Raw genomic sequence first — 25,287 nt, 5'->3', positions numbered from 1 at the left:
TTGTATTTCTCATTATTCAAATTAGTAAACTTTAGAAACTTAAATACACATTTAAAATTCCTCATAATTATGCTTTTAAAAAACCATCACGTGTAGAATATCTTCTGTGACATGCAACCATGTTAAGTGATTTTTGCTTACACATTATTACATTTTATTCCTCACTGCAACACAAAAAAGAAGATGGTATAACCACCTTGGTTCAGCATGAAAGGGGCAGATAAGATCTGAACTCAATTATTTTCAGTTTCAAAACTGATGTTCTTAGTTACAAGCCTCTCCTGATACACACAACTTACTAATGGGGAGACAGGTAGGTGTTCAGACAGGGGCTACTTACTGAAACAAACAAACCAACAAACAACCACTTCAGGCAGGAAGTGCTTCATAAAAGGAGAGAATATTCTGGGCTGATTTTTTTTCCACTGGTGCTAACAAGCAGTCTGAATTAAAGTCCTCCCCGCCTGTACTACTCTGTTTTCCTTTAGAGGGTTCAGAGTGGACAAAGGGGATTCTGAATGAGATGAGGGCAAGAGAAGACAGAATTAAGGTCCCAAACGTGGGCAAAGAAAGATGCTGGGAGAGTTAGGAAGGTTTAGCAAACTAAAGGAGACGTTAATGCTCCACGGATCCACTAATTTCACTTTCCCAAAAGTGGAAGGCTCAGATGACAAACCCTTTCGGCTAGTTTCCCTTTGAAAATAACTTGTTTCAGGAAGCCCAGCAATACTGGCCCGCCCTCTGCACAGTCACCCCACTGTAACCCGGACTGCGGCACTGCGGCCATGGCTGGCCGTCCAGAGCCCTCTGCAGCCCAGGGCTCAGCGGGAAGACGACAAGAGAGTGGTGCAGGTAATCACTATGCACACAGCACCAGCGACGGTACAAACCAACTGTGCATTTTAAATGATTAACTTCTACTGTCCAGGTTAATAGATAATAAAACCTTCGGCTATAAACATTAAAAATCAGGCTGGACACACTGTAAACTGCTTCAGACTCCCACTGTACATATCAATATGTACATTCACCCATAGTTATCAGAAGCTGAGTAGCTCTGTGCTCCTGCAGGTGTTGACTCCCACTGAGGCTGGCTAGCTTCCGCTCTTCGTACCTGAAAACATCTGAGTCCCTAACTGTCATTTCAGAAAGGTGTGCCTCCAGCTCCCGGGCAGGCAGAGGTTGTGAAGGAGACAGCTGCTGTGATGGGAGAGGCTGCCCTGGTTTCAGCCCTGCTCCTGCCAGCTGCTAACTTAGAGCTCAGGAGCAAAAGAGAATGAGAATAAAAGGAGGAAAAACAGGCTGCATGCTTTTTATAATTAAACAACAGCAACAACAAACAAAAGTTCTCCAAGTAGTGTCACAACTCTCCAGTCACTCTCAGGAACTCTCCCACTCTCAGGGTGGGAATCGTCTTTATTGATCTTGCAAGTCACCCTCTTAACTGTTCAATTTAAGCAAGGAATGCTTAGAACCTCCATGTCTTAAATTAAAAATTGAGATAACAATAGCTATTAAATAGTTTTCTCATGAGGAGTGAGAAATATAAATAAATACCTGACATAATGCTTGATGTGCAGTGGGTACATAAGAAATAGTAGTTTAAAAAAAAATTAAATATGCCACTGCTTGAGAAACATTAACTAAAGCAAACCGCAAAATGATGGAAAGAAACATGTATCTGTGCACTTACACTTTCATACAGGTATAGACAGATAAGTAGGCAGGTAGATAGACAAAGGATGGATAGATGTGTACATTTTATATGAGCGGATATCAACAAAATTACATTCTAGTTTGTGTTATCTTCCATGACAAATAAGGGGATAACCACTGCAGTCTTTCAGGTAACGAACTCCTGCTACTCACAGATGTTCTAATGCATCCAAACCAGTGAAGGCTTTTTTGGTAATGGATCGAATCCGGTTTCCCTGAAGTATTCTTAAAAAAAAAAAAAAAAAAAAGCTATAATAGAACAGTTAGTAAAAAGCCATTTTGGAGTGCAATTCTCATGAAAAGAACCGCTTTTTAAACCATTTGTGAATATTCTATTTTCTTCAATTAAACAATACATCCTTAAAAAACATATCCATGACACTGATTTCAGTTCAGCATGGTTGCAAAGCATTTGACAGAGAACCCAGCAAAAACAGGTATTCAATAGTTACTTGGATGGGTAAAGTAAAGCAGTGATTATTTTCAAAGAGGCAGAAACCTATTCCAAGTAAAATGTCTCAGAACACTCATAAATAAAGCAGGTAACAGTGGAATCTGTCTCCTTACCCACCCACTCCATGGATACCTTCATCACTCAAAGAAGCTTAGAATTAAATGGATGTCAATTTGAAAGCTACTCATTTAAAACAGAATTTGCCCATCTGCAAGGCCATTTTGTGGCCAAATAGAAACATGTTTTTATCCTGTACTGCTTGGAATCCACTGATAACCCACCAATGATCACTGGTCACGGGATCACTTCATTTAAACATTCCTGTGACATTTCAAATGCTAACTTAGTAAGTGCACTAACCTTTACACAACGGTAATCCCAAGAGTCTAAGTTCTCAAGACAATTGAAAATTCTTATCTGGATATTAAAATCAGCTGCAATAACCCAGTTGCAGAGTAAAAGCACTATAACCAAGGAAGAAAACCTAATTAATACACTTCCTGTATAACAGTAGTCATTTGGGGAAATGACAAAAGGTAGCAACCAGATTAAGCACCTTTTTTCACAACTCTTTAAAGATGTCAACTTGTATGTGGAACTGAGTTTGATTAAGATAAAATGTTTAGGGAACACCCTGGTGGTCCAGTGGTTGGACTCAGGGCTTCAAATGCTGTGACCCCGGGTTTAATTCCTGGTTGGAGAACTAAGATCCCTCAGCCATGCAGCATGGCCAAAAACAAAACGTTTGGATCAAAGAGTGACACAAATTATGAAGCAAATCATACTCACAGGCGCCTCAGTTTGTCAAGCCCAGAGAAAGCACCATTCATGTCCTCAATGGTCCAGGAAATTTCATTATTCTTCAGATCTCTAGTTAAAAAGGAAAGATACTGAAATTGGTACCAGATACGTAACAAAAGATACAGGCCTTTTTTTTTTTTTTAATCAAAGTGGCCCAGATGAGATTGGTTTTTTATTTGTGTAATTAATTAATTAATTTACAGTTGCACTGGGTAGGTCTTCACTGCTGTCTGAGCTTTCTCTGCGGTGTGTGGGCTTCAGCAGTTGGGGTTCTTGGGCTCTCGAGTATGGGCTCAGTTGTTGTGGTTCATGGGCTTAGGTGCTCTGTGGCATGTGAAATCTGCCCGGATAAGGGATCAAACCAGTGGCTCCTGCATTGCCAGGTGGATTCTGAACCACTGTGCCACCAAGGAAGCACTCCCTATTAGAGACATGCTTAGAAAGCTGCTGCTGCTGCTGCTGCTGCTGCTAAGTCACTGCAGTCGTGTCCGACTCTGTATGACCCCACAGACGGCAGCCCACCAGGCTCCGCCGTCCCTGGGATTCTCCAGGCAAGAACACTGGAGTGGGTTGCCATTTCCTTCTCCAATGCATGAAAATGAAAAGTGAAAGTGAGGTTGCTCAGTTGCGTCCGACTCTTCGCAATCCCATGGACTGGAGCCTACCAGGCTCCTCCGTCCATGAGATTTTCCAGGCAAGAGTACTGGAGTGGGATGCCATTGCTTAGAAAGCTAAGATCATGTAATTTCTAATAACTCCCTTATAACTCCCAATATCATCTCTGCCTCTTTCAAAACAATAGAAAACTCTTTCTCTCTTCAACATACTTCTTACCTCCTCCCTCAACAACATTTTACAGTTTTGCCTGAAATTAGGATAGTTGCCTCTGGTCCTATGAACTCCTCTGTCAAGATGACTAAATCCTCAAAGACTTGAATAGGCTGAAAAATACGGTGAACTTTAAAACCACCGTTCCAACCACGCAAGAAGCAGGTTGCCAAAGCATACAACATACTTTTCAATTATGTAATGCTTCAAATAGTGAGCAGGGCAAAAGTTTCTGACAGTGCAAAAATCCAGAGCCCATTGCACAACATTCAAATGAATATTTGAGAGCTTTTTCAAAGGTCAATTAATCCCACTCTCTCTTCCTTTTCTTGGGACAGAGATCAAGTCTGGATAGAACTGGTCTCACCAACAGGCATCTTTCTTTGCTGCCTTTTATATATCTTTCATGCTCTGGGTAATTTTTAAGCTGCATTTTTACAAAGAAAAAATTAGTGGATTTAAAATTGTTTGCCTCTTGAGCAGTTACCAACTTCCTGGAGATCCTGAGAAGGCTAACTGTAATCACCTCACCAATCTGATCACTGTTCCTTCTAATCCCTCTAAGAAGCACATATGGATGAAATGGACTGATTTTAATCAAACTGATCTGGGAAAGATTAAGACACTTCGTCTGAGGCTGTACACATTTCTTTCACAACAAAGGAAATCCGCTTGGAGAAAAGTAGGTATGCTTAGGAACCAATTAGCTTCATGCACGGAGAGCAAAATGTGTAACTTCCAAAATTTGTAACTTACAAAGTCTTCAAGCTGGAAAGCCCCCGGAAGGCACAATCAGCAATGTAGCTGACTCTGTTATTCCCAATGTGCAATGTATTTAGCAAGCTTAGGCCCAGGAAGCTTGAATCATCCAACCTCGATAAGTGATTGTACGTTAGGTCCCTGTAAACAGAAAATGAACAACAACGAAAACTCAACAGTAGCTTTTATTTTTCAATTCAAAGCAGTGATTTGTAGGAAAACAACAACAACGACAACAGGTAATATATATTACCACAATAATCATTATTTTAAAACTCCTCCTTCTTAATAATACTCAGGTAAACATTATTTCTAATCCTAGTAATTAAAATCTTTTTATTTGAAAGTCACCACCATTGCTTTAGCCCCTGTGCCACGGAACTGAAACGGCAGTTGCTGAAGTTGAAGCTAGCTTCAACTTCTCACCAAAAAACTATGCCCAGGTTGCATGTGAACAAAAAAGAAAAAAGCTGTCACCTTGGAAACTCTGTTATGAAAATTTCACAGATCAGTGGTAAGAAGCTCATGCTCTGGCATGATTCCTGCTCTCAAACCTGAGGAGAATAGCAGGCTACTCACAGCTCACTGAGTTTCTGGCAGAACTCCCAGGCATCAGGGCTGATCCTGTTGATGGCATTCTGACTGAGATGAAGTTCCTGCAGCATCAGCAAGCCGTAAAGCCAGCCTTTGGTAATCTCTGTTAGGTTGTTATGGTCCAGCTGCCTAAATTGACAGTAAGAGTCAAAAGCAAGATCCTAAGTTTATTATCGAGACTCTTCAAAGGGGACATGATTACAACCTATTACATATGCCTACTGAGGTGTGTAGCTTCTGTTAAACAGAGATATCACCAGAAAATACTATGCTTCTACATTCCCAGTCACAACATCTGAAACGAAACTAAATATTAAATTATAAGATTATCAATGATGAGGCTGTAACACAGGATTTCAAAGAAAAGCTGCTGAATGCTTTCTGAGCATTTCAGGATCATACTGCCTGAGCAGGAACTGGCCATCCACACTTACAAGATTTCCATGTTGCTCAGCCCCCAGAAAGCTCCATCCATAAGTCTTGTCACTCCATTTCTTTGCATTTTCAGAGACTTCAGAGCACCAAGCCCTTGGAAAGTGAGCCCATCTACGTTTTTAATCTTGTTTCGGTTGAGTTCACTGCATTGGATGTTAAACAGTTAGCTTATATGACAAATTCTGGAGGTAGTAATGAAATGTGACATTACGACAATACAGTTAAACTAGCCTGCATTAAATTACAGAGGATATTTTAAATTTCTAAACATTTTTATTGAGAGGAATTTTGATTTATTAGCAGTGAACAAATTCCCTTCCAACACATGGGATGCATCTTCAGAACGATAAAACATGGACACCAGACTGCACTTGAGTTTCTAAACTGTTGTCCATTCACTACAGAACTAAACATATTAATATTGGTTTTTAAAGTTATCCAGAATGGGAGTACTGAATATCATGCTAAAACACGAGGTCTATTCAGGAGCAGGATCGTCAAGCTTATCCTGTTCAGCTGCTTACAAAAGTTGATTCCCGTCTGTCACGATTTGCCCCGTGTTTAATGCTTTCTCTTTGAGGCAGTCATTCTTAATCTTGTTGGCACCCTGGAATTACCTGGGGAAGTTTTAAAAAATTATCGAAGCCTGGATCCTACTCCCAGAGGTTCTAATGTAATTGGTGTAGGGTGTGGCCTGGGCACTGGTATTTTTAAAAGCTCCCCAAGTGTCTGTAATGTGCAGCCAAGGCTGAAAACCACTATATTGGAGGAGCCTGTTCAGAGGGCTCCACCGTTATTGAGACAGTTCTTTATAGCTCCTTAGCTAGCAGGGCCCCTGCAGTCAGTTGCTGGTATTATCCTCGCCCTCTGCAGCTCCGTGGAGAGAGAGTCACATCTTCACTGCCATCATGATGTCTTTGTATGGAGGTTGTTTAATGACTACACTCTCCACTCTCAGAACACCCAGCTTGCCTTCGCAGGCAGAAGACTGCACTGGGTGATTTCTAAGGCTCTTTCTGATTCAGATTCTACACCTCCAGCTCTCAGAAGAAAGGTAGCTGCATCCTTGCTTCTAAACTCCTTCTGCCACATGGTGGCATTTAGGGGAGGAGATGCCAAGGGTTTAGAGGAGGTGAGGACACCATATCTAAGAGCACATTTTACTTACAGGTGTTGCAGTTGGGGCAGTTTAAACATCTTGGGTGGAAGAGCTGAGATTCGGTTCCTATTCAGCTTCAACACCAGGAGTGTGCTAGCCAAACTGTCAAAATACCCGGGTTCCATGGATGTGACTCGGTTGCTGTTGATATACCTGTTGAAAGTCTGAAGCTGAGTTTCTCTTTGGGAAGTTAAAGTGCATGCGTTCTCTGTATAGAAACACTTGTTCAGAGGGCTGAGCCATTATTTGTTACAATGGACATTAAAATAATTAACTCTTTAGGTTGCTGAAGGCCAGTATCGACTATGATTCACATATTTCTAGGGAAAGACTGATTAAAACATTTGAAGATTACAAACATCTGTTAGAGATGCTTATCTAATTTTTGTGAAATTCATTTATTAATAAAACACACCAGTGGCTTACTTTCAATTAATTTTTTAAAGAAGCACTTGGTTCCTCTATAGTAGTCAAAGGAGATCTCATTTTTTTGCAATCCAAAAGTGTAAGAAGTAAATGAGGACAGTGGTTAAAAAAAAAGTCTCTATCTGGTCTCTATCATAAAAGTTGTTTCTTTTTTAATATAGCACAATATTTTCATCACAGGTGAAAATTTTGTTAAAAACAACTTGACTTACAGATACTTGAGTTGTAGGGGTGGAAGTGCAGTTTTAAGTTCTGAAATATTATTGCCACTCAGGTCCAAAGTTTCAAGGGACTGAAATTGTCTCAGAGGTTCAGGTAATAGTTCCACAATTTTGTTTCCAGCTCTGGATTTAAAGAATGGCACAGATAACAGGATGAATGGTACAACAATCTGAAAGGTGAAAAATACTATTTCTAACTTGTTCTTCACAAATATGGAAAACTGACTGCTCTGAAGAGCACTTTTAAAACAGCAACTCTTTAGTCACTTCAATGTTTCACTAAATAATAGATCATAAAGTTAGAAATATGAAAAACATTCCTATATAAATCTGGGCATGTTTAACAGCTATGGTTATCTAAATGCAATGCATTTAAACTGATTTTTTTCTTTCTGTTATTTTGCTAATGGTCTTTCTTCCTTATCGTTTTATGAAATGAGAGGTGAAATGACGCACGAAGTTGTCACTCTGGACACTGGTCTGTTAGTTCCCTATTAATCCACCTCTACTTCTTTTCTTGAGAAGTATACATACTATAGGTACAAATGGACTTGAAATACTCATTAGATTGGGCTTTTTAAAAGCCATCACGGACAAATTTCTTTTTCTTTAAGAAACAGCAAGTTTCAAAGCATTGCTGTATTCTTCAAAACCAGTGGATATACTCCAAGGTTTTGAATATTACAAAAGTATTAGTTAAGAGCACGCCAGTCTAAACAAACCCTGGGAACAAGAAGATTTTAAAAAAGCTTGACACTGTCTTAAACACCAGATCATGGTGTCCAATATGGAAGCCACACAGCTACTATAGCTCTTTACATTTAAATTAAAATTAAATGTTAAAGTTCAGTTCCTTAGTCACAGTAGCCACATGTCAGGTCCTGAATAACCACATTTGCCTGGTATCGGTCAAATGGATCACTACACATACAGAACATCCCCACTATCATGGAAAGTTCTTCTGACGATCACTACACTAGACCACAAATGAAAAAAACAAACATAAACAAGACAGAGGCCAAGTTCAAAGCTATTAAAAGGTCATCAATACAACAGTTTTCAAGGGGGAGATTCAACATCAAATGACAATCTTGCTAGAAAACAGGAACCAAATTGATGTGCAAAAATCATCTTAACTGTCGTATCAGACCAGGCAGCTTGGGATTCTTAGATTATCTACTAGGCAAGAGAAAATAAAATGTCAAGGGAGAGAGGCTTGGATGATGGCAGAGTGTACTTAAAAAGAACGGTCTTTCTTCACAGCCCAAGGACAATGAAACAATCTGAAGGCTCTAAGTGGAACTTCGTATGTCATATAAGTCACGTGCTGCCATTTCAAAGCATTCAGTTCAGTTCAGTTGCACAGTCACGTCTGACTCTTTGCGACCCCATGGACTGCAGCATGACAGGCCTCCCTGTCCATCACCAACTCCTGGAGTTTACTCAAATTCATGTCCATTAAGTCGGTGATGCCATCCAACCATCTTATCCTCTGTTGTCCCCTTCTCCTTCTGCCGTAAATTTTTCCCAGCATCAGTGTCTTTTCAAATGAGTCAGTTCTTTGCATCAGGTGGCCAAAGTATTAGAGTTTCAGCTTCAGCATCAGTCCTTCCAATGAATATTCAGGACTGATTTCCTTTAGGATTGACTGAATCTCCTTGTAGTCCAAGGGACTCTCAATAGTCTTCTCCAACACCACAGTTCAAAAGCATCAATTCTTTGCGGCTCAGCTTTCTTTATAGTCCAACTGTCACATCCATACATGACTACTGCAAAAACCACAGATTTGACGATGGACCTTTGTTGGCAAAGTAATGTCTCTGGTTTTTAATATGCTGTCTGGATTGGTCACAGCTTTTTTCCAAGGAGCAAGCGTCTTTTAATTTCAGGCTGTAGTCACCATCTGCAGTGATTTTGAAGCCCCTGAAAATAAAGTTTCTCACTGTTTCCACTGTTTTTCCATCTATCTGCCATGAAGTGATGGGACCAGATGCCATGATCTTAGCTTTCTGAATGTTGAGTTTTAAGCCAGCTTTCACTCTGCTCTTTCACTTTCATCAAGAAGTTCTTTAGTTCCTCTTTGCTTTCTGCCATAAGGGTGGTGTCATCTGCGTATCTCTAGACATAGTCTTAGGTAAACCTCACTTAAGAGGAAAATTTAGAAATGAGATTGTATGTGTATCTTTGTTACTAATAGCCACATTCGTAGAGTGCTTTGGTTTCATTAATATATTTCTGACCAGAGGATTCTTGCAAATACTAATGCCCGTGGCCAGAGATTTGTTAATACTGAAACACTTCACTCAATAATGTTCAGGTAACAAAAGATGCATTAAAACGTTTCTGGGTCTGTAAGTTGTTAAGTTCTTTTGCATTATTATGACTCGTGTGCCTCTCACCACAGGAGCACCTCTCGTATATTTCCACAGAATCCTCTGCTGCATCTGACACAGCACTTTTTATGCTGCTGGTCTCTTCTGCCATACTGTGAGCTCCTTTGAAACTGTGTCTCTACCCCTCAGTTTTGGAATGTGCATGGGTGCATGTTAAGTCGCTTCAGTCCTGTCCAACTCTTTGAGATCCTATGGACTACAGCCCACCAGGCTCCTCTGTCCATGGGACTGTCCACGCAAGAATACTGCAGTGGGTTGCCATGCCCTCCTCTTTAGGGGATCTTCCCAACCCAGAGACCGAACCTGCGTCTCTGACATCTTCTGTGTTGGCAGGCAGGATGGGAAGCCCATTTTAGAATATATAAGGAATCTAGTAACACTGCTGCTGCTGCTGCTAAGTCGCTTCCGTCGTGTCTGACTCTGTGCAACCCAATGAAGGGCAGCCCACCAGGCTCCCCCATCCCTGGGATTCTCCAGGCAAGAACACTGGAGTAGGTTGCCATTTCCTTCTCCAATGCATGAAAGTGAAAAGTGAAAGTGAAGTCACTCAGTTGTGTCCAACTCTTTGTGACCCCATGGACTGCAGCTACCAGGCTCCTCTGTCCATGGGATTTTCCAGGCAAGAGTACTGGAGTGGGGTGCCATTGCCTTCTCTGAGGACATATTAAAAGCCAAGACCTATGCTAGACATTTTTCATATATTATGCCATTTAATCATAACAACATCTCTCTGGTGTTTAAATTAGGAAACTGTAGCTTTTAACCTATTAAGCCTAAGCTCTCCCACCTCGCAGAGTAACTCCCTATTGGTCCCATAGTACTCCCTGAAGGCTGTTTCACTGAATACAAACTTATTTTGGTATGAAAGTGCTTACATGAAGATGCACCTCCAGAAGGGCCGCAACTTCTCACTTGCAAAAATGCTGAACTACTGATTCCAAACTCCCCTGGGGGTGCACACCAGCTCACTGAGCCAACATCATGCCAACACTGTGTGCCCAGTCACTCAGCTGTGTCAGATTCTTTGTGACCCCGTGGACTGTAGCCTGCCAGCCTCCTCTGTCCCTATGATTCTCCAGGCAAGAATGCTGGAGTGGGCTGCCATTTCCTTCTTCAATGCCAACATTAAGGAGGCCCTAAAAATGGGGTTTCACCTCAGGTGGATTAAGAGGAACCCAGGAGTTTGCATGTGTTTGGCACCCAACAGAGTAGAAGGCCAGCTTCCCAAATACCTGCAAATGCCAGGGGCTGCTTTTCCCAGTAAGGGATATATTTTAAATCTATTCCAATAACAAAGAACTAACAAAACTCTCAAAACATTCTTGAAAAACCTCCATGTGTTACCTCTAAGGACTGTCAGGGAATTGTCTTTTTTAACCCAAGTCATCTGAAAATCTAATGCCATTTTTAAAATAATCCTACATAAGGCAACAAGCATGGGTGATTTATATCCTAATAGCTGAACTCTGTGAAAACAGTAAGGTTCAGCAAAAGGCGGGGGGATTAGCAGTCCCATGTGTAAGTTACAATTATCAAGCTCCTGAGATTCCCATAAAGTCTTAACAGACTTTGTTTAGAGTTAAGTCAGCCACGACCTCTGATTCTGACCATTTCCCGCATCTGGATCCATCATCACGTAAACCCCTTGATCTAGCTGTGAGGTACAGGGTAAGGCAAGTGAGACAATTAGTCAGTTTCCACGTCCCGGAGATGGATTCAGTCCAACAAACAAGCCACAGGGCCACAGGGTCAGGGTGTGTGGGTTTAAAAAAAACCACATTTCGAGGGACAAAAATGTTCTCTTAAATGCATTTAGCCCAACTGTTTGCATTACCAGGATGTCCCCTCCACCAAACAGCATAGTAACCCTGAAGCACCCCCTCTCATCTCTTTCCCTCCCTGTCTGGTATGTAGGCACTGCCTCCCATCCAACTCTGCATCTGGTTTTGGTCCCCAGTTTGTTGGGGGGTAGCTAGCAGAGCTACGCTTCTATTTAACCAGAAGAAATAGCCACAGGTTCGCAATAAATGGAGCAAACCAGTAACTGGCGGGAGGGAGAGGGAGACCCACAGGTGTCTATCACATTGCTCAGAGAAGGCTGCAGGTTAGATAACAGGCCACACAATCTTTGGTTTGTGTACTCGTTTGTTTATAAGGTAATTATGAACAAGGTATTAAAACTGCCAATTACTTGAGTGACGAATAAAATTTTCCTTGCAGTTAAAGTGTGCTCCGGCCAAAGCTGGCAATTTCCTGAGCTGCACACCTCCTAAATTGCAGTGTGAAAGTGCTCAGTTATAAATGGAGCCTGTACAGTGCGTCTTTGTCAGCGCTATGTCCCAGTACAAAAATCCCTCACAACTGCCAGGATAATGGGCCCTGTATCACAAGATTTTAACTCTGTTCTAATGGAACTGAATTAAATCCAAATACCAGTTTCATATTAGCTCTCAGATTAGCTGGCAAATAACCACCTGATATGTACCAGTTTAAAAAAAACAAACAAACTTGTTCTCTACCAAACAAGAAGGGTTTTTTAAAAAAGACAACTACATTAAAAAAATGAGTTTAAAAAGTTTTTTTAATCACTTAAAACCCTCAAAATAAATATATTTATTTATAACAGAGTGGGGTCACAAATAACCACTTTTAGGAGACAAAGATTCAATTCAACTCCAAGTTTTAATTTTTCTCCAAATATGGATAAATGCCAAAATTGATGAACACATTAAAAGCACTGCAGCTAAATAATATTTTTGGCAGATGTCGTCCAATCTTTTAACAAATAACAAAACTGTGTATCTTTTTCCATTACTTAATGTGGAAATGCCATCCTTCCATTGTTCAAAAACCTGTGCTCTTAGCAATGGAAGGCATCTCAGCCTTGTGCAAATCCTTCTTAAGGACCACGAATATTTTGGTTATTTATGCTTGTTGATAGTACAAGGCGTTCCTTGGTCACATCATTGCTGAGGTCAAGTATAATCAGTCCCTTGTGGACAAATACAGACTTGGGGGCTGGGTCAGCTGGAATGCAGATGGTGGCCTTAGGCTGCTGAGGCCACAGGAAAAACAGGAGGCCCAGGTATTTCAGCCTTGGCTTCTCAGGTCCAACAATAATGGTTTCACTCGGTCGCCAACTTCGTTTTTCAGCCTACTTTGCCAAATACCTTTAAGCAGAACCAAACCCAACTTACCACTTTTATATGGTGGTATTTACTCGGAGTGTGCTGATGGCCTGGCAGGGAACAAGATGGATGTCATCCCTGACCTCACAGCACTGAAATTCTAGCTGGGGGAATAGGCAGGCAAGAGGAAGCAGCCACCACAGGGACACGTGAAGACCAAAGGACAGACTCCTACAAAGCGGTGGGAGGGGTGTGGCCACCAGCAAACCTCCCCTGGCAAAGGGGAGGCTAGTGTTCTGAACAGAAGCAAGGGACCTACAGACTGTCAGCAGAGTGAAGTAGTCAGAAAGAGAAACATAAATAGCGTATATTAATGCATGTAGGGGGCAAAACAGAGTCACAGACACAGAGAACAAACATGGACACCAAAGGGGAAGGGGAGGTGAACAAACTGGGAGACTGGGTTGACATATTTACAGTACTATGTATAAAACAGATGACTAACGATAATCTACTGGGTAGCGCAGGGAACCCTACTCAATGCTCTGTGCTGACCTCAATGGGAAGGAAATCCAAGTGGGAGGGACTATATGTATACGTACAGCTGATCCACTTTGCTGTACGGTAGAAACCAACTCAACACTGCATACTCCAATAAAAATTAATTTAAAATAAAATATAAACAAAAGGCAATATTAAAAAAGTGAGAGCAAGGCAAAGCTTTTTCCCTCTTAAAGAAATGGAAGAAAGCCTTGACGGTGGGAGGTCCTGAGTGGAGACGGGAGAAACAGGAAGCACAAGAGTGAGGAGCTGGGAGGAGATGAGAGGTCAAGTGGGACCCTGTAAACCGTGTTAGTCATTTGGCCTTTATCTCAAGATTGCTCACGTAGGGGGGGAAGACAGAGGATTTCATATGGCTGACAACATCAGACGGACATGTTGGGAAGGCTACTCTGGCAGCAGTGGGGAGAAAGACAGGGTTGGGGGCAGGCAGGAGGGGGTGCAGAGGAGGGATGGTGGGGAACAGCGAGTCTGCCTGGACACCCATTTTGTGGGGGATAACCCCATTCTTCCCCTGGTTTGCAGGGCCCAGGCTGTGCTTTCTCCTCCCCTGACATATGGGTTCAGGTTTCAAGCTCTGCAGCCTCTGGACACTGGGACCCAGTTCCCCTCCACGTGACTCGCTGCCCGTGTGTTGTCTTGTGTATACGAGAGTCTTCAGGGGGGTCCCCTTTGAAAGCAGACTAGGGCCCCCTCTTGCTCAGATGTGAGATGCCACTGACCAGAGTAGTCCAGTTCTGGCATTTCCATGTCTGCAATCCCTAGGAACATGGCAAAATGTGTAATTCTCACGTGTGAGAAATGTGTCCGTTTGTTCTCATACTCTGAACCCTGAAAAGAATGCTAAGGTGTGAAAAGTGTTAGTCACTCAGTTGTGTCTGACTCTTTTGAGACTCTATGGATTGTAGCCCACCAGGCTCCTCTGTCCATGGGATTTTCCAGGCAAGAATACTGGAGGGGGTTACCACTTCCTTCTCCAGATGATCTTCCCAACCCAGGGATTGAACCTGTGTCTCCCATGCTGGCAGGCGGATTCTTTAGCACTGAGCCACCTGGGAAGCCCTCATGTAGTCTTACGTGGATATAAACTGTGTTAGTTTATTTCCAAAGTTGGAGAGGAGAGTCCCAGAGTGGAAGACTCTGTGAGGAACCAGAATATCAAGTTTTATCACACTGGAATTCCTGAAACCAATTAAACTGTAGCTTCTTGGTGAAGAAGAGATATCTGTCAATGGTCTCAACTGTCTCCTGCCTGTTGGACAACATAAAGGCAGCTGAATGTTCTGCAGTTTGTGGTGTAAAGTCATGCAAGCTTGGCTGTTTAGAGAAGGTATGCACATGTGGCATTTTCCTTTTAGAGAGGGTATGTGCAGTGAAATTTAATCTGAAACCTTTTTTTTTTTTTTAACATGCTGCAATGCCCTCTTTTCTTAGAATACATTACTTTGGCCACATCCACGGTTATTGCAGCCAACAAATTGCTGAGTCCATGGTCATTCCCTGCAACCAGGGAGCAAGCACGTTAGCTCTACGAACGGGGACAATCGGCCAGGCCCCAAGGAAATGCTGACTGCTCTATGTAACCTGTAAGTCACCAGTTTAACAACATTTATAAAGGTACTACAAGTTGTAAAAGAAAACACTACATTTGTAAATACATTAAAGGTCATTTGTATTTCCAAAAATAACCTCTCTTTTCTCCCCATCCCCACCAAAAAAAAAAAAAAACAAAAAAAAAGCTTCCTTGAAAACTACCTTGGCTGGAAAAACTAACCCCGTAATATTAGGCTTCTTTTAGCAAAGAGACTTGGCAAGCAAAGAACCTCTCCCGTGCAGATAAAAATAAACTGTCTCTGCTCATCTTTTTTCTAAAAAGATAATTAAGAAGTTTCATTAAAAGAACACATGTTTAGACTGGTCCACTGGGTCCTGTAGCATCAAAGGATAAAGCCAATTGAGGAAGCTTCTGCAAGGAGACAGATTCCTGATGAATCATTAGTGATCTGTAAGGAGCACAGAATCCATTCTTTCAGCTAAAAGCAGTTCAACAGAAAATTGTAATTATCTTTGGGATCAAGAACACAATAAAGATGCCCACAAAGTTTAATACAGAGATCCTCCAATAATCAGGGCCCGGGTGGCTCCAACGGTAAAGAATCTGCCTGCAGTGCAGGAGATCTGGGCTCAGGCCCTGGGTTGGGAAGATCCCCTGGAAGAGGAAATGGCAACCTCCTCCAGTATTCTTGCCTGGAGAATTTCATGGACAGAGGAGCCTGGCAGGCTGTATGTAGTTCATGGGGTCACAAGAGTTGGACAAGACTGAGCAACTAACACTTTCACTTTCACAAGCATGAAAAAAGAATATAGGTAGAAAATGCCCTTGTGCCACACACAAAACAATCCTTTTTTTGATCCCCCAAATATACATTCTATTCAGTCCTTTCATGTAAACAAAGTTTGAGGACAGGTCCTAGAAGACACCAGGATCCTAAACAAGATACTGAACAATTGTTTGAATTTGAAATAACTGAATTATATACGATAAAAATTAACTCTAATAAATTAAAAATTTTTCCCCTACCTCTCTTTTGAGGCAGGGACTTCCACAGTCATTTTCACAGGTCAGACCACTGCTGTGACTAATCTGTGAGTTTAAGTCTTCCCACAAGCTTGTGGTTTACTTGTGATAGAAGAAAATCTCTGATTCATCTTTGGTTCTCAAAACTCTAAATTAAATAAATGGGTTCAAGACCATGAACTGACGAAATAAATCTTGATCAGTCTTAAAACTCTAGATCAAGCTTTAGATTGGCCAGTAAGAATGGCCAGTAAGGATGTACCTAAACTGTGGTTCAAGATGCATATGTACAACAGAAAGCAGCATCACCACTACAGCTTCCAGCCAGAAAAAGTAAACATACACTGGGGCTGCACACGTCAATCAACCTGCCAAAACTAGAGTCTCTTTGAAGCAGCAGTTCATACGACAGTTCCCCAGCAAGGAGATTTTGATTCTGTTCCCACTTGAGTGTCTTGATCTACCATACTGTGTGAACTTATTTTCTCACTGTCAGTGGGAGGAAATGGAGGGAAAAGTCCTCTTCCAGCTCTAAGGAGATGTGGACTGGGATGACAAATTCTGCAAATGGCCAGATTTGCTACAGAGGCTTCACACAACCATCCTATAAAACCATAGCCTCTTACAGAACCTGGTCTCACTTTAGCAGGGGACTTCTTTCCTGTGGGAGTCCCACTGTGTGGTTGCCCAGTCTTTCTTGGTTTATTCTCATTTTCCTGGAATATATCCTTCACCAGCTTTCTAAAAAAATCAAGTGTAGAGACATTTTCTTTTTTCATACTTGGTAATGTCTTTATTGACAGCTGCGTGTGGACAGAGTTGAGACGAGGAATCCTGTTCCTTAGGATTCTGCAGACTGTTTTACTCTGTCACAGCACTCAAGGATGTTAAGTCTGGGGAGCAGAAGAAACACTGCTTCTCAACAGCAGTGTTTCTTAAACTGCAGCAGGCATCAGAACTGGGGCAGAGGCCTGCTGAGGTACTGATTGTTGAGCCCCACACTGTGTTTCTGTGTTAGGAGGTCTGAGGGTGACCTGAGAATCTGCATTTCTACCAAGTTCCCAGGTGACACTGATGCTGTGAGGTTCATACTGGGAGGACCACTGCTCATCCTTACAGGTGACCTGCTTTGCATTTTAATTTTCCTCCTCTCAGAGCTTCTCCTTAATCGTGATATTCTAAAATTGCACAGTAAGATTCCCTCCCTATATGTCATTTTTTAAATTTCATTTGTGGGGACTCAGTATGGTCTCTCAAGTTAGAAATGTGTGTTCTTTGGCTCTGGGAAATTTTTTTGTCTCTTTGATAATTTCCTCTTTTCTATTTCCATAGATGTCTCTTTGTGAATTCTAATTATATAGATTTCCTAGTTGATCCTCTAAGTTTCTTATTTTTTCCTCTCCTGTTTTCCATCTTTTTGTCTTTTGGTTCTTCTTTTAGAAAGGTTTTCAACCTTCTTCCAACATTTCTATTATCTTTTTAAAGTGTCTGTTTTAGTTACTTTTTAAAAAATAATTCCCATTTCCTCCTCAGTTTCAGTCTGTTACTGCATTTAACTTTTAAGAGTCCCGTTCTTCTTTTCCAAAATATTTATTATTATTTACCACACTTTTCTTGTTTAGTGGATATAACATGTTCTCTCTTCTTTCTAGAGATACAGGTTGTTTCAAAGTTCCCATCTCCCTCCATTGTCCCTGGTTCCCTTTTCCCATGTATTTCAGACCCTGACTCTATTTATAGGAATTCTATCAATGATTACTATGTATAAAGTAGATAACTAATGAGAACCTACCACATACCTCAGGGAACTCTACTCAATGTTCTGTGATGACCTAAATGGGAAGGAAATCCAAAAGGGAGGGGATATATGTATACATATAGCTGATTCACTGTGCTGCATCACAGAAACTAATACCACATTGTAAAGCAACTATACTCCAATAAAAACTAATAAAAAAAAGCAAGGGATCACTGGCTATCTGCTCATATTTAGTGAAAAGCAGCCCCCAAAAGCTGGCTGAGCAGGGTGTTTCACAACGGATCCACACACATCCGTCTGATGGCTCAAGCCCTCCAGCCTCAAGGTTGGTGAAATAAGCCTGATGGCTAGTCTATAGGAAGGTGAACGGAAACATAACCTGAGAGGACTGTCACCCTCATATCCAGACTGGACTTAACTTCCCTGATTGCAGAAGATGCTATCCTCAAGCCTCACCCCTAGCCCCAGCTGGGCCTGTGCCCCATATCCCCAAGAAGTTTTTTCAAATCTCTAGAAAGTAAACTTCCAGTTTTCTGCCTCCGTTAAAGGAAGGGCGGTCACTTGGCTTTAAGTTCTGGAGGGGGAATCTGGAGGTCCATTTCACCAATCCCCCATTTTCAGTCCTATCCTGCACCCCTTTCTTGATCGGCTTTGAATTCCTGAAGCATTCAGAGAAGCATTTTTGCAGCAAGAAAAGTGTTTATTTGGGGATCCACTCTCACTAAGCCATTTGCAATTCGTGCTCTTGCTTGAAAAATTGTTGTGGCATCTTTTGTTTGGACTGTCTCCCCTCCTGTTTATCTTTACTCCTGTCTGTGTGCACTTTAGTCCTTTATTTTCATTTTAAGGGGGTTCTTGATTACAGCAGAGTGAAGCAAAAGTGCTCAGTCCACTAGGCCTTATAGGATGTCTTCAATAGGCATCTAATCAGTGAATAAAACCAGCTTTTCTCTAAAAACCAAAATAAAACCTTCCTTCATAAAAGTTACTGTAATTTTTTTAGCAAAACATCATTCAACTTAGATATTCTAACAAAAATATTAGCCTATGTAAATTTTACCTTAAGATGATACTATGAACCAGAAAACATGGCATCATTATTCTGAATGTCAAATTAATAAAGAGCTATCATACAGAGGATTCATCCTGTATGTACACATCAGGCTAAATGAAAGTCATTTTATTTTTTCTGATACAGTCCACAGACCAATGGACTAGGAAGGAACATCACAGAATGTTTTGGTTTAATAAAGTACTTAACCTGTCCTTGTGAGCAAGAGAAAGTACACGTGGTGGTGATGATCCTATAGGCAAGTGACTTCACACGCTGAGTCTTTTAGCCACAGACTGGCACGGACCTTTGGGGAAGACGCTAAGTGGCTGCTGCTAAGTCTGCTGTCCATGTGTGTATGAATACAGATAGAGATGTCAATAATCAAGTGTCATGCTCTCAAGCCTCTCAACAGACTAAAATGATAGTCTAGAAGAAACTAGAGAAATTAAGCTGGGGAAAGGCAGTGTTTCAAATTTTTAATCAAACATTTATAAAGGCCTACTCTAGGCAGTTCTTAGGACAATGACAATAAACTTGGGGATCTTGGCTGACCACAACTCAATATGCGCCAACAATACATCACAGTCCTTAAAAAGCTAATTTAATCTTACGCTTCATTACCATCCCATATTCTGGTCAAGAGACACAGTCCACCATATTCTGCACTAGGCCACACCTCAGTTATTTTGCTCTGAGCACTGGTTTTAGCGTCGTCCTGGAGGATGAGTGTGAGGGGAAGGCTTCCAGAGTCTAGATCTGCACTATCAGCACAATAGCCACAGGCCACGTGTGGCTCTTTAAATAAAATGTAAAGTTCCATTCCTCAGTCACACCAGCCACATTTCACACGTGCCATCTCCATGTGTGCGGCAGCACAGGGACACGTGGAGGCCACACCATGGTGGACCACACACGTTTCCATTTTCACAGAAAGCGCTCCTGCGCTGTACCGGTCTAGACCCCTTTTCATCTAGAAAATGGGAATTGGAACTTGTGCTGAAGAGCAAGCTTTAAGCAGCCCTGATAAGTTAAGACTTGTAAGTGCTTGGATGCAGAAAATGGACTGGAGTTGTTCTCCCCAGTGCACAGAACTAGGAGTAGAGGAAGAAGCTGTTGAGAGAAAGAGCCCAGCTTAACAGATAAAGATTCCCAACAATTAAAACTATTCCTAATGGAATGGCCCCTCACGCAGGAGTGAGCTTTGGTCCCTGAAAGTGCTGAAGAGGAGGCTGGATAATCTCTCTTCCAGAGATCTCTCCACAGGGAGAAATGTCTCTTCTAATTCAAAGTTACAAAGATTGCATGCAAACACTCAAGACTAACAAGACACGGGTTCTGACTGATTATATAATCTAGCAAAGCATTTCCCTCACATTTTCACTGATATTTACATATGGATGGTGACGAAGTGAAAGCAAGATAGATAGGAGGAGGAGAATAAAAGAAAAGAGGGATTTATATGGTGAACTGACGAAATGTCCTGATGCTGTAAACATGCATTTGTCTTTAAAGAGTACTGCCCTCTCTCCCAGGTCAATACCTTGTGCAGGACATCACGGCCATCGGTGATGAAATACAAAAGCATCTTACTTTTTCAAAAAAAAAGTTATGCTCATTTTTATTCTAACTCTTTATGTTCGTTTTGTTATAAAACCATTCAAAATTGCTTACCCACAGTAAACCTGACAGTCCAAGAATGTATACCAGGCTTATCCTGTGCTAGATGGTACTTGCCGCTAATATTACCTTCATATTTTACGCTGCCTTCAATCTCACTCTAGAGACTACTCTATCAGCTAAAGGTTTCTGGAGAGGGAAGGAGAAGCAAGGCAGTTACTTGAAAGTGCTAGAAAGGAGGTGCTCATATTTATAACTGCCCCTTTTTTCATGTTTTAAATTTAGTGATTAAGCAACTTGCAGACAGAGAGAGAAAGGGAGGTGGCTGGCTAGAGCCCTGTGGCATTGTTCTGGTCTCTCTAACCAACGATGAGAGCCTGAGCCTCTTGACTATGGACGACAGCACAGACTGTGAAAGAAGGGAAAGAAGGAGGAAAAGTAATGAGGCCAGGAGACAGACACATGCTCAGTCTTGCCTCCCCAAACATGAAAAGCAACCGGTTGTAACTTTACTATTTTGTCTGTCTTGGCAGCAAAAGCCTCATTCAGCAGAGAGAGGTCTCTGGCAGGAGTTGCATTTGATACTTCAAAGCAGCCAACAAAAGGCTAATGTAAAATTGAGGGAAAGGATGAGAAAATGGTATAGGTTCAGGATAAATACCGGTAATACAGGAGCTCTTGCAGCAAGCTATACTGGAAAATCAAGTTTGAGGGCTAGGGGGTCAATTTTATGGGCTCCTAAACCACCACTGAAGAAACGTGCCCAATGGGCCACCAAGTCAAATCTAAGAATGCTGTCACTTTGGAAATAAGTTCTGTTAATAGAAACAATTTTAAGTGTGTACAGAGAGACAAGAACAAAAGAGTTAACTGACTAGTTTCCTTTGCAATTAACCATATGTTAATTTGAACTGGGAAACTAATTCAGTCATTCATTCAACAAACATGGACTGTTTACCATATGCAGGCGCTGAGTTCCATAGCAGGGTAACAATGGGAATGAAGAAAGACACCATCGCAGCTTTTGTAAGGTTTCACTCTGATGGGGGAAATGGATATGAAAGAATCACAAATATACAACAGAAAAAAAAAGAGACTGAATATATAACAAGGTAGACACTATAGAGCAGATGTAACATCGTGGAAGGAGGACTTAGCAAAAGCTGGGGGAGGGTGAACATTTCAGGTAAAGGGATTTGAGGCAGGAACAAGCTGGCACATTCCTAGAAGTGAGAAATGATTCTAGAGAAGACTCAATGGGAAAAGAAGACTCAGGTCACGCAGAGCATTGCTTATCTTGAGAAGGATTTTTGCTTGCTCATGACCTAAGAGCAATGAGAAATTCCTAAAGGGTTTAAAGAGCCAAGACATGATCACACATTTATGTTTCAAACACAGCCATTGTAAATCGAAATTCAGAAACCTAGCAAACGTCTGGGGATCAGTTTATGACTAAAAGTGAGGATAAACTTAAGAGTATTACACATATGGCTCTGTGTACAGTAAGCTCTTTTGTGTGCAAAATAACATATAAACATTTTAAAATCTAATTAAAGATTACAACTTATCATATTAAGATGCTTATGTGTTTGTTTTGTAGGACTTGGGCTTAGGGAGCTCACTGCCATGAAACACAATAATGTCTGGTTTGTTTGCACTGGTGAAGGTGATGGTCCTCGAATGCAATATCCTTCACATGAAGACACTGGTCCTTTTCATTCTCATATGGAGAGCACACATTTGGGGATGAATTTTTCAGTTAAGGTGCAAATTCTTTAGGCTTATCTACACTCACATGTGGGTAAAGATGGGATACAGTTTGTGTCCACTTTATCAGAAGCCTGATTCCCCAGAAATTTAAGTTCTAATTTTGGCTGAAGCTTCTCCACGATTTCCCTTAATTTATATGAGAAACTGATGACCTCGTTTCAAATACTAACTTATACAGACTTTGATTAAACAAACAAAAAAAAAAACAAAATTGTTTTTACCTTTGAGCTTTTACCTCATGGTTATAAAAGTACTTAGCTACACCATCACTTGAAACCATATAAAAATGCTTGTCTTTCCCACAAGCAGCTTTGTTTCTGAGCTGTGGGCTATTGAAATATCGATATACTTTAAAAGTTATAAACTGAATGTGATGAATCATTTAAATAAACTCTGTGCCAAGAAACCAGGCAATAGTCTCTTAAGCCTCCCAAACTGATTTTTCATTAATCTGATTTTGGGAATATAACGAGAAATGCATGCTCATGGACAGAATTTGCACTTGATACAGTTCTGGATCCAATACACAGGTAACGTCATACTGCATTATCTGACTTCTAGTCATTAGTTCAACTTCACTCCTTTTAGCATACTGAAGTCAAGGCTCACGTGATTCCCACTCCATGTCAATTTCCTTTTGTGGAAAACTAGAAGTGTGGCCCTCGCACACAGCAAGGCTCAGGGGACAGACGGCCCTAAAGGTGGATGGATAACAGGCATTTGGCAAATCATAACTGCTAATTATCAAAGCTGTGTTACTGAGTTGACTATGGCCCTTGACTCTGAATATGAACACTGATTAATGACTACTTGAAAAACAGTAGAGAAGCAGAATCTGTGCTAAATTGAACTGTAGTTATTTTATTCCCCTGCTTTAAAAAAAAGTCAACTACTCTCCAAACCTGTAAAACACTTGAGCCGATCCCTGTCAAAGTACCCAATCTCCTTTCAGGTTTAGACCTCAACTCCCCCTTTCACTCTACACACTGAAAGGACAGCCTTCCTCTGCTTCTATCATCCAAGGCATCTCCTCCTCGGAGATATCTTTATTCTTTACTGTGTCTGCCCATTACATTTATTCAAAGCCCCTGGACAGCAGAGCCCAAGTGTTTCTTTGTTCTCCAGCATTAAGAACACAGAGCTTCCTCAGAAGCTCAGAGGTAAAGAATTCACCTGCTAATGTAGGAGACACAGGTTTTATCCCTGGGTCAGGAAGATCCCCTCGAGAAGGAAATGGCGACCCACTCCAGTCTTCTTGGCTAGAAAATCCCATGGACAGAGGATCTTGGTAGGCTAGAGTCCATGGGGTCACAAAGAGTCAGACACGACTGACCCATTAAACAATGCAGCACATCGGAGCGCTCTGAATCCACCTTACAGTTATGTAAAACTTCAGGCTGGGAATATTGTTCATTTATTAATTGTAGTTGAGGGTGGTCTTGGTTTAGCCATTAAGTCGTGTCCAACTCTTGTGACACCATGCTTGTGACACCATGGACTATAGCCTGCCAGGCTTCTCTGTCCATGGGATTTCCCAGGCAAGAATACTAGAGTGGTTGCCATTTCCTCCTCCAGGGTATCTTCCCAACCCAGGGTCAGACCTGGATCTACTGCTTTGCAGGAAAATTCTTTCCCAACTGAGCCACCAGGGAGGCCCTTATTTGAGTGCTCACTGATTTTTTTTTTAACTATTTGAAGAGAGCAAAAGTTTTCCTTAACCCCTCATCCCAAATGCCAAGCTCTCTCTCCCTCCCTCATTTATTGCCTGCAGGATAATGTTTCTAAATTCTTCCTTCCTCCTGTGACCCTCCTGTTTTAGACTCCATGGCGCAAGGGCCCCCTCTCCACTCCCCAGTGCACTCTGACTGTATCAGCAGCAGCTGCGGCCGCTCACTCTGTCCTGAGTCCTTTCATGTACAACCTGACATTTGATGCTTCACCGGAACCACACGAGGTGGACTGGCAGACATCTACACTGCTCCTCCCGATAAACAAAGCAGAGTTCATTAGCTCTGCTTCAGGTCAGGTGGGTCATTAGCATGAATCAAAGGAAACCTGGGGGCCCCATTCCTCGCTCACAGCTCTACTTCTACACGAGAGCTCTCTTGTCCACTGAGACGTTTAATAAGAACCTCCTATGTGGCAGAGAAAGGACGAGGCTGCTGAGGGAACAGACAAGAGTCCTACCCTGGGTGAGACGGCTGACAAATGGCAAGGGAGAACCACACAGACTGCACTGGTGGGAGTTTCCTATCTGAAGAAAGAAAGGTCATCACCATTCTCCAAAGTCTACAAGAACAACTGTTCATGCCACAGGAACTGCTAAGACTCCCTATTACCCCAGATTATTGTCTGTAGCATATAAATCTGACCAGACCTCTGAGGGAAGGTGGGACTCTCATACCTTCTTGCATCCCAAAGCATCTCCCATGCAGGAGGACATGTGATGAGATGGTACCACATCTCAGGCAGCATCAGGTTCTGAAGCCCGGGGCGGGGTGGATGGGCTGGGTATGTTGGGGGGGCGGGGGGGGGGGGAATCATCTATGATTGATATACCCCTGAACCCTTATCCAAGTGATCCGATCCAATCCACAAACAACATATGCTCATGCATGTGTGTGCCAACTCGCTTTGGTCACGTCCAACTCTTTGTGACCTGATGGACTGTAGCCTGTCAGGCTCCCCTGTACATTTTATTTATTCAAGAATACTGGATTCTCCAGGCAAGAATACTGGAGTAGGTTGCCATGGTCTTCTCCAGGGGATCTTCCTGACCCAGATATTGAACCTGTGTCTCTTATATCTCCTGCATTGGCAAGCAGGTCCTAGCATCACCACCATGTGCTCAGTTGCGTTCAACTCTTTATGACCCCAAGGACTGCAGCCTGCAAGGCTCCTCTGTCCATGGAATTTTCCAGGCAAGAATATTGGAATGGGTTGCCATTTCCTACTCCAGGGGATCATCCCAACCCAGGGATCAAACTCCCTTCTCCTGTGTCTCCTACATTGCAGGTGGATTCTTCACCACTGA

At 41.9% G+C, this 25,287-nt stretch overlaps 1 protein-coding gene across 1 annotated transcript in view; it reads right to left on the bottom strand.

Moving 5' to 3' along the window:
* LRIG3 (leucine rich repeats and immunoglobulin like domains 3) overlaps positions 1–25,287 on the bottom strand; it is a 50,826-nt gene that overhangs the window by 13,071 nt on the left and 12,468 nt on the right. The window contains exons 4-10 of the mRNA XM_052640194.1: positions 7,385–7,516; positions 6,756–6,899; positions 5,587–5,730; positions 5,138–5,281; positions 4,556–4,699; positions 2,960–3,040; positions 1,870–1,941 (exon numbers count right to left, since the gene is read on the bottom strand). Coding sequence (XP_052496154.1) covers positions 1,870–1,941; positions 2,960–3,040; positions 4,556–4,699; positions 5,138–5,281; positions 5,587–5,730; positions 6,756–6,899; positions 7,385–7,516 — 861 coding nt within the window. The remainder of the gene's footprint in view (positions 1–1,869; positions 1,942–2,959; positions 3,041–4,555; positions 4,700–5,137; positions 5,282–5,586; positions 5,731–6,755; positions 6,900–7,384; positions 7,517–25,287) is intronic.

This window comes from Budorcas taxicolor, chromosome 5, assembly GCF_023091745.1.
Source record: "Budorcas taxicolor isolate Tak-1 chromosome 5, Takin1.1, whole genome shotgun sequence".
NCBI classification, from domain to species: Eukaryota; Metazoa; Chordata; class Mammalia; order Artiodactyla; family Bovidae; genus Budorcas; species Budorcas taxicolor.
This window is presented reverse-complemented; position numbering and strand designations above follow the sequence as displayed.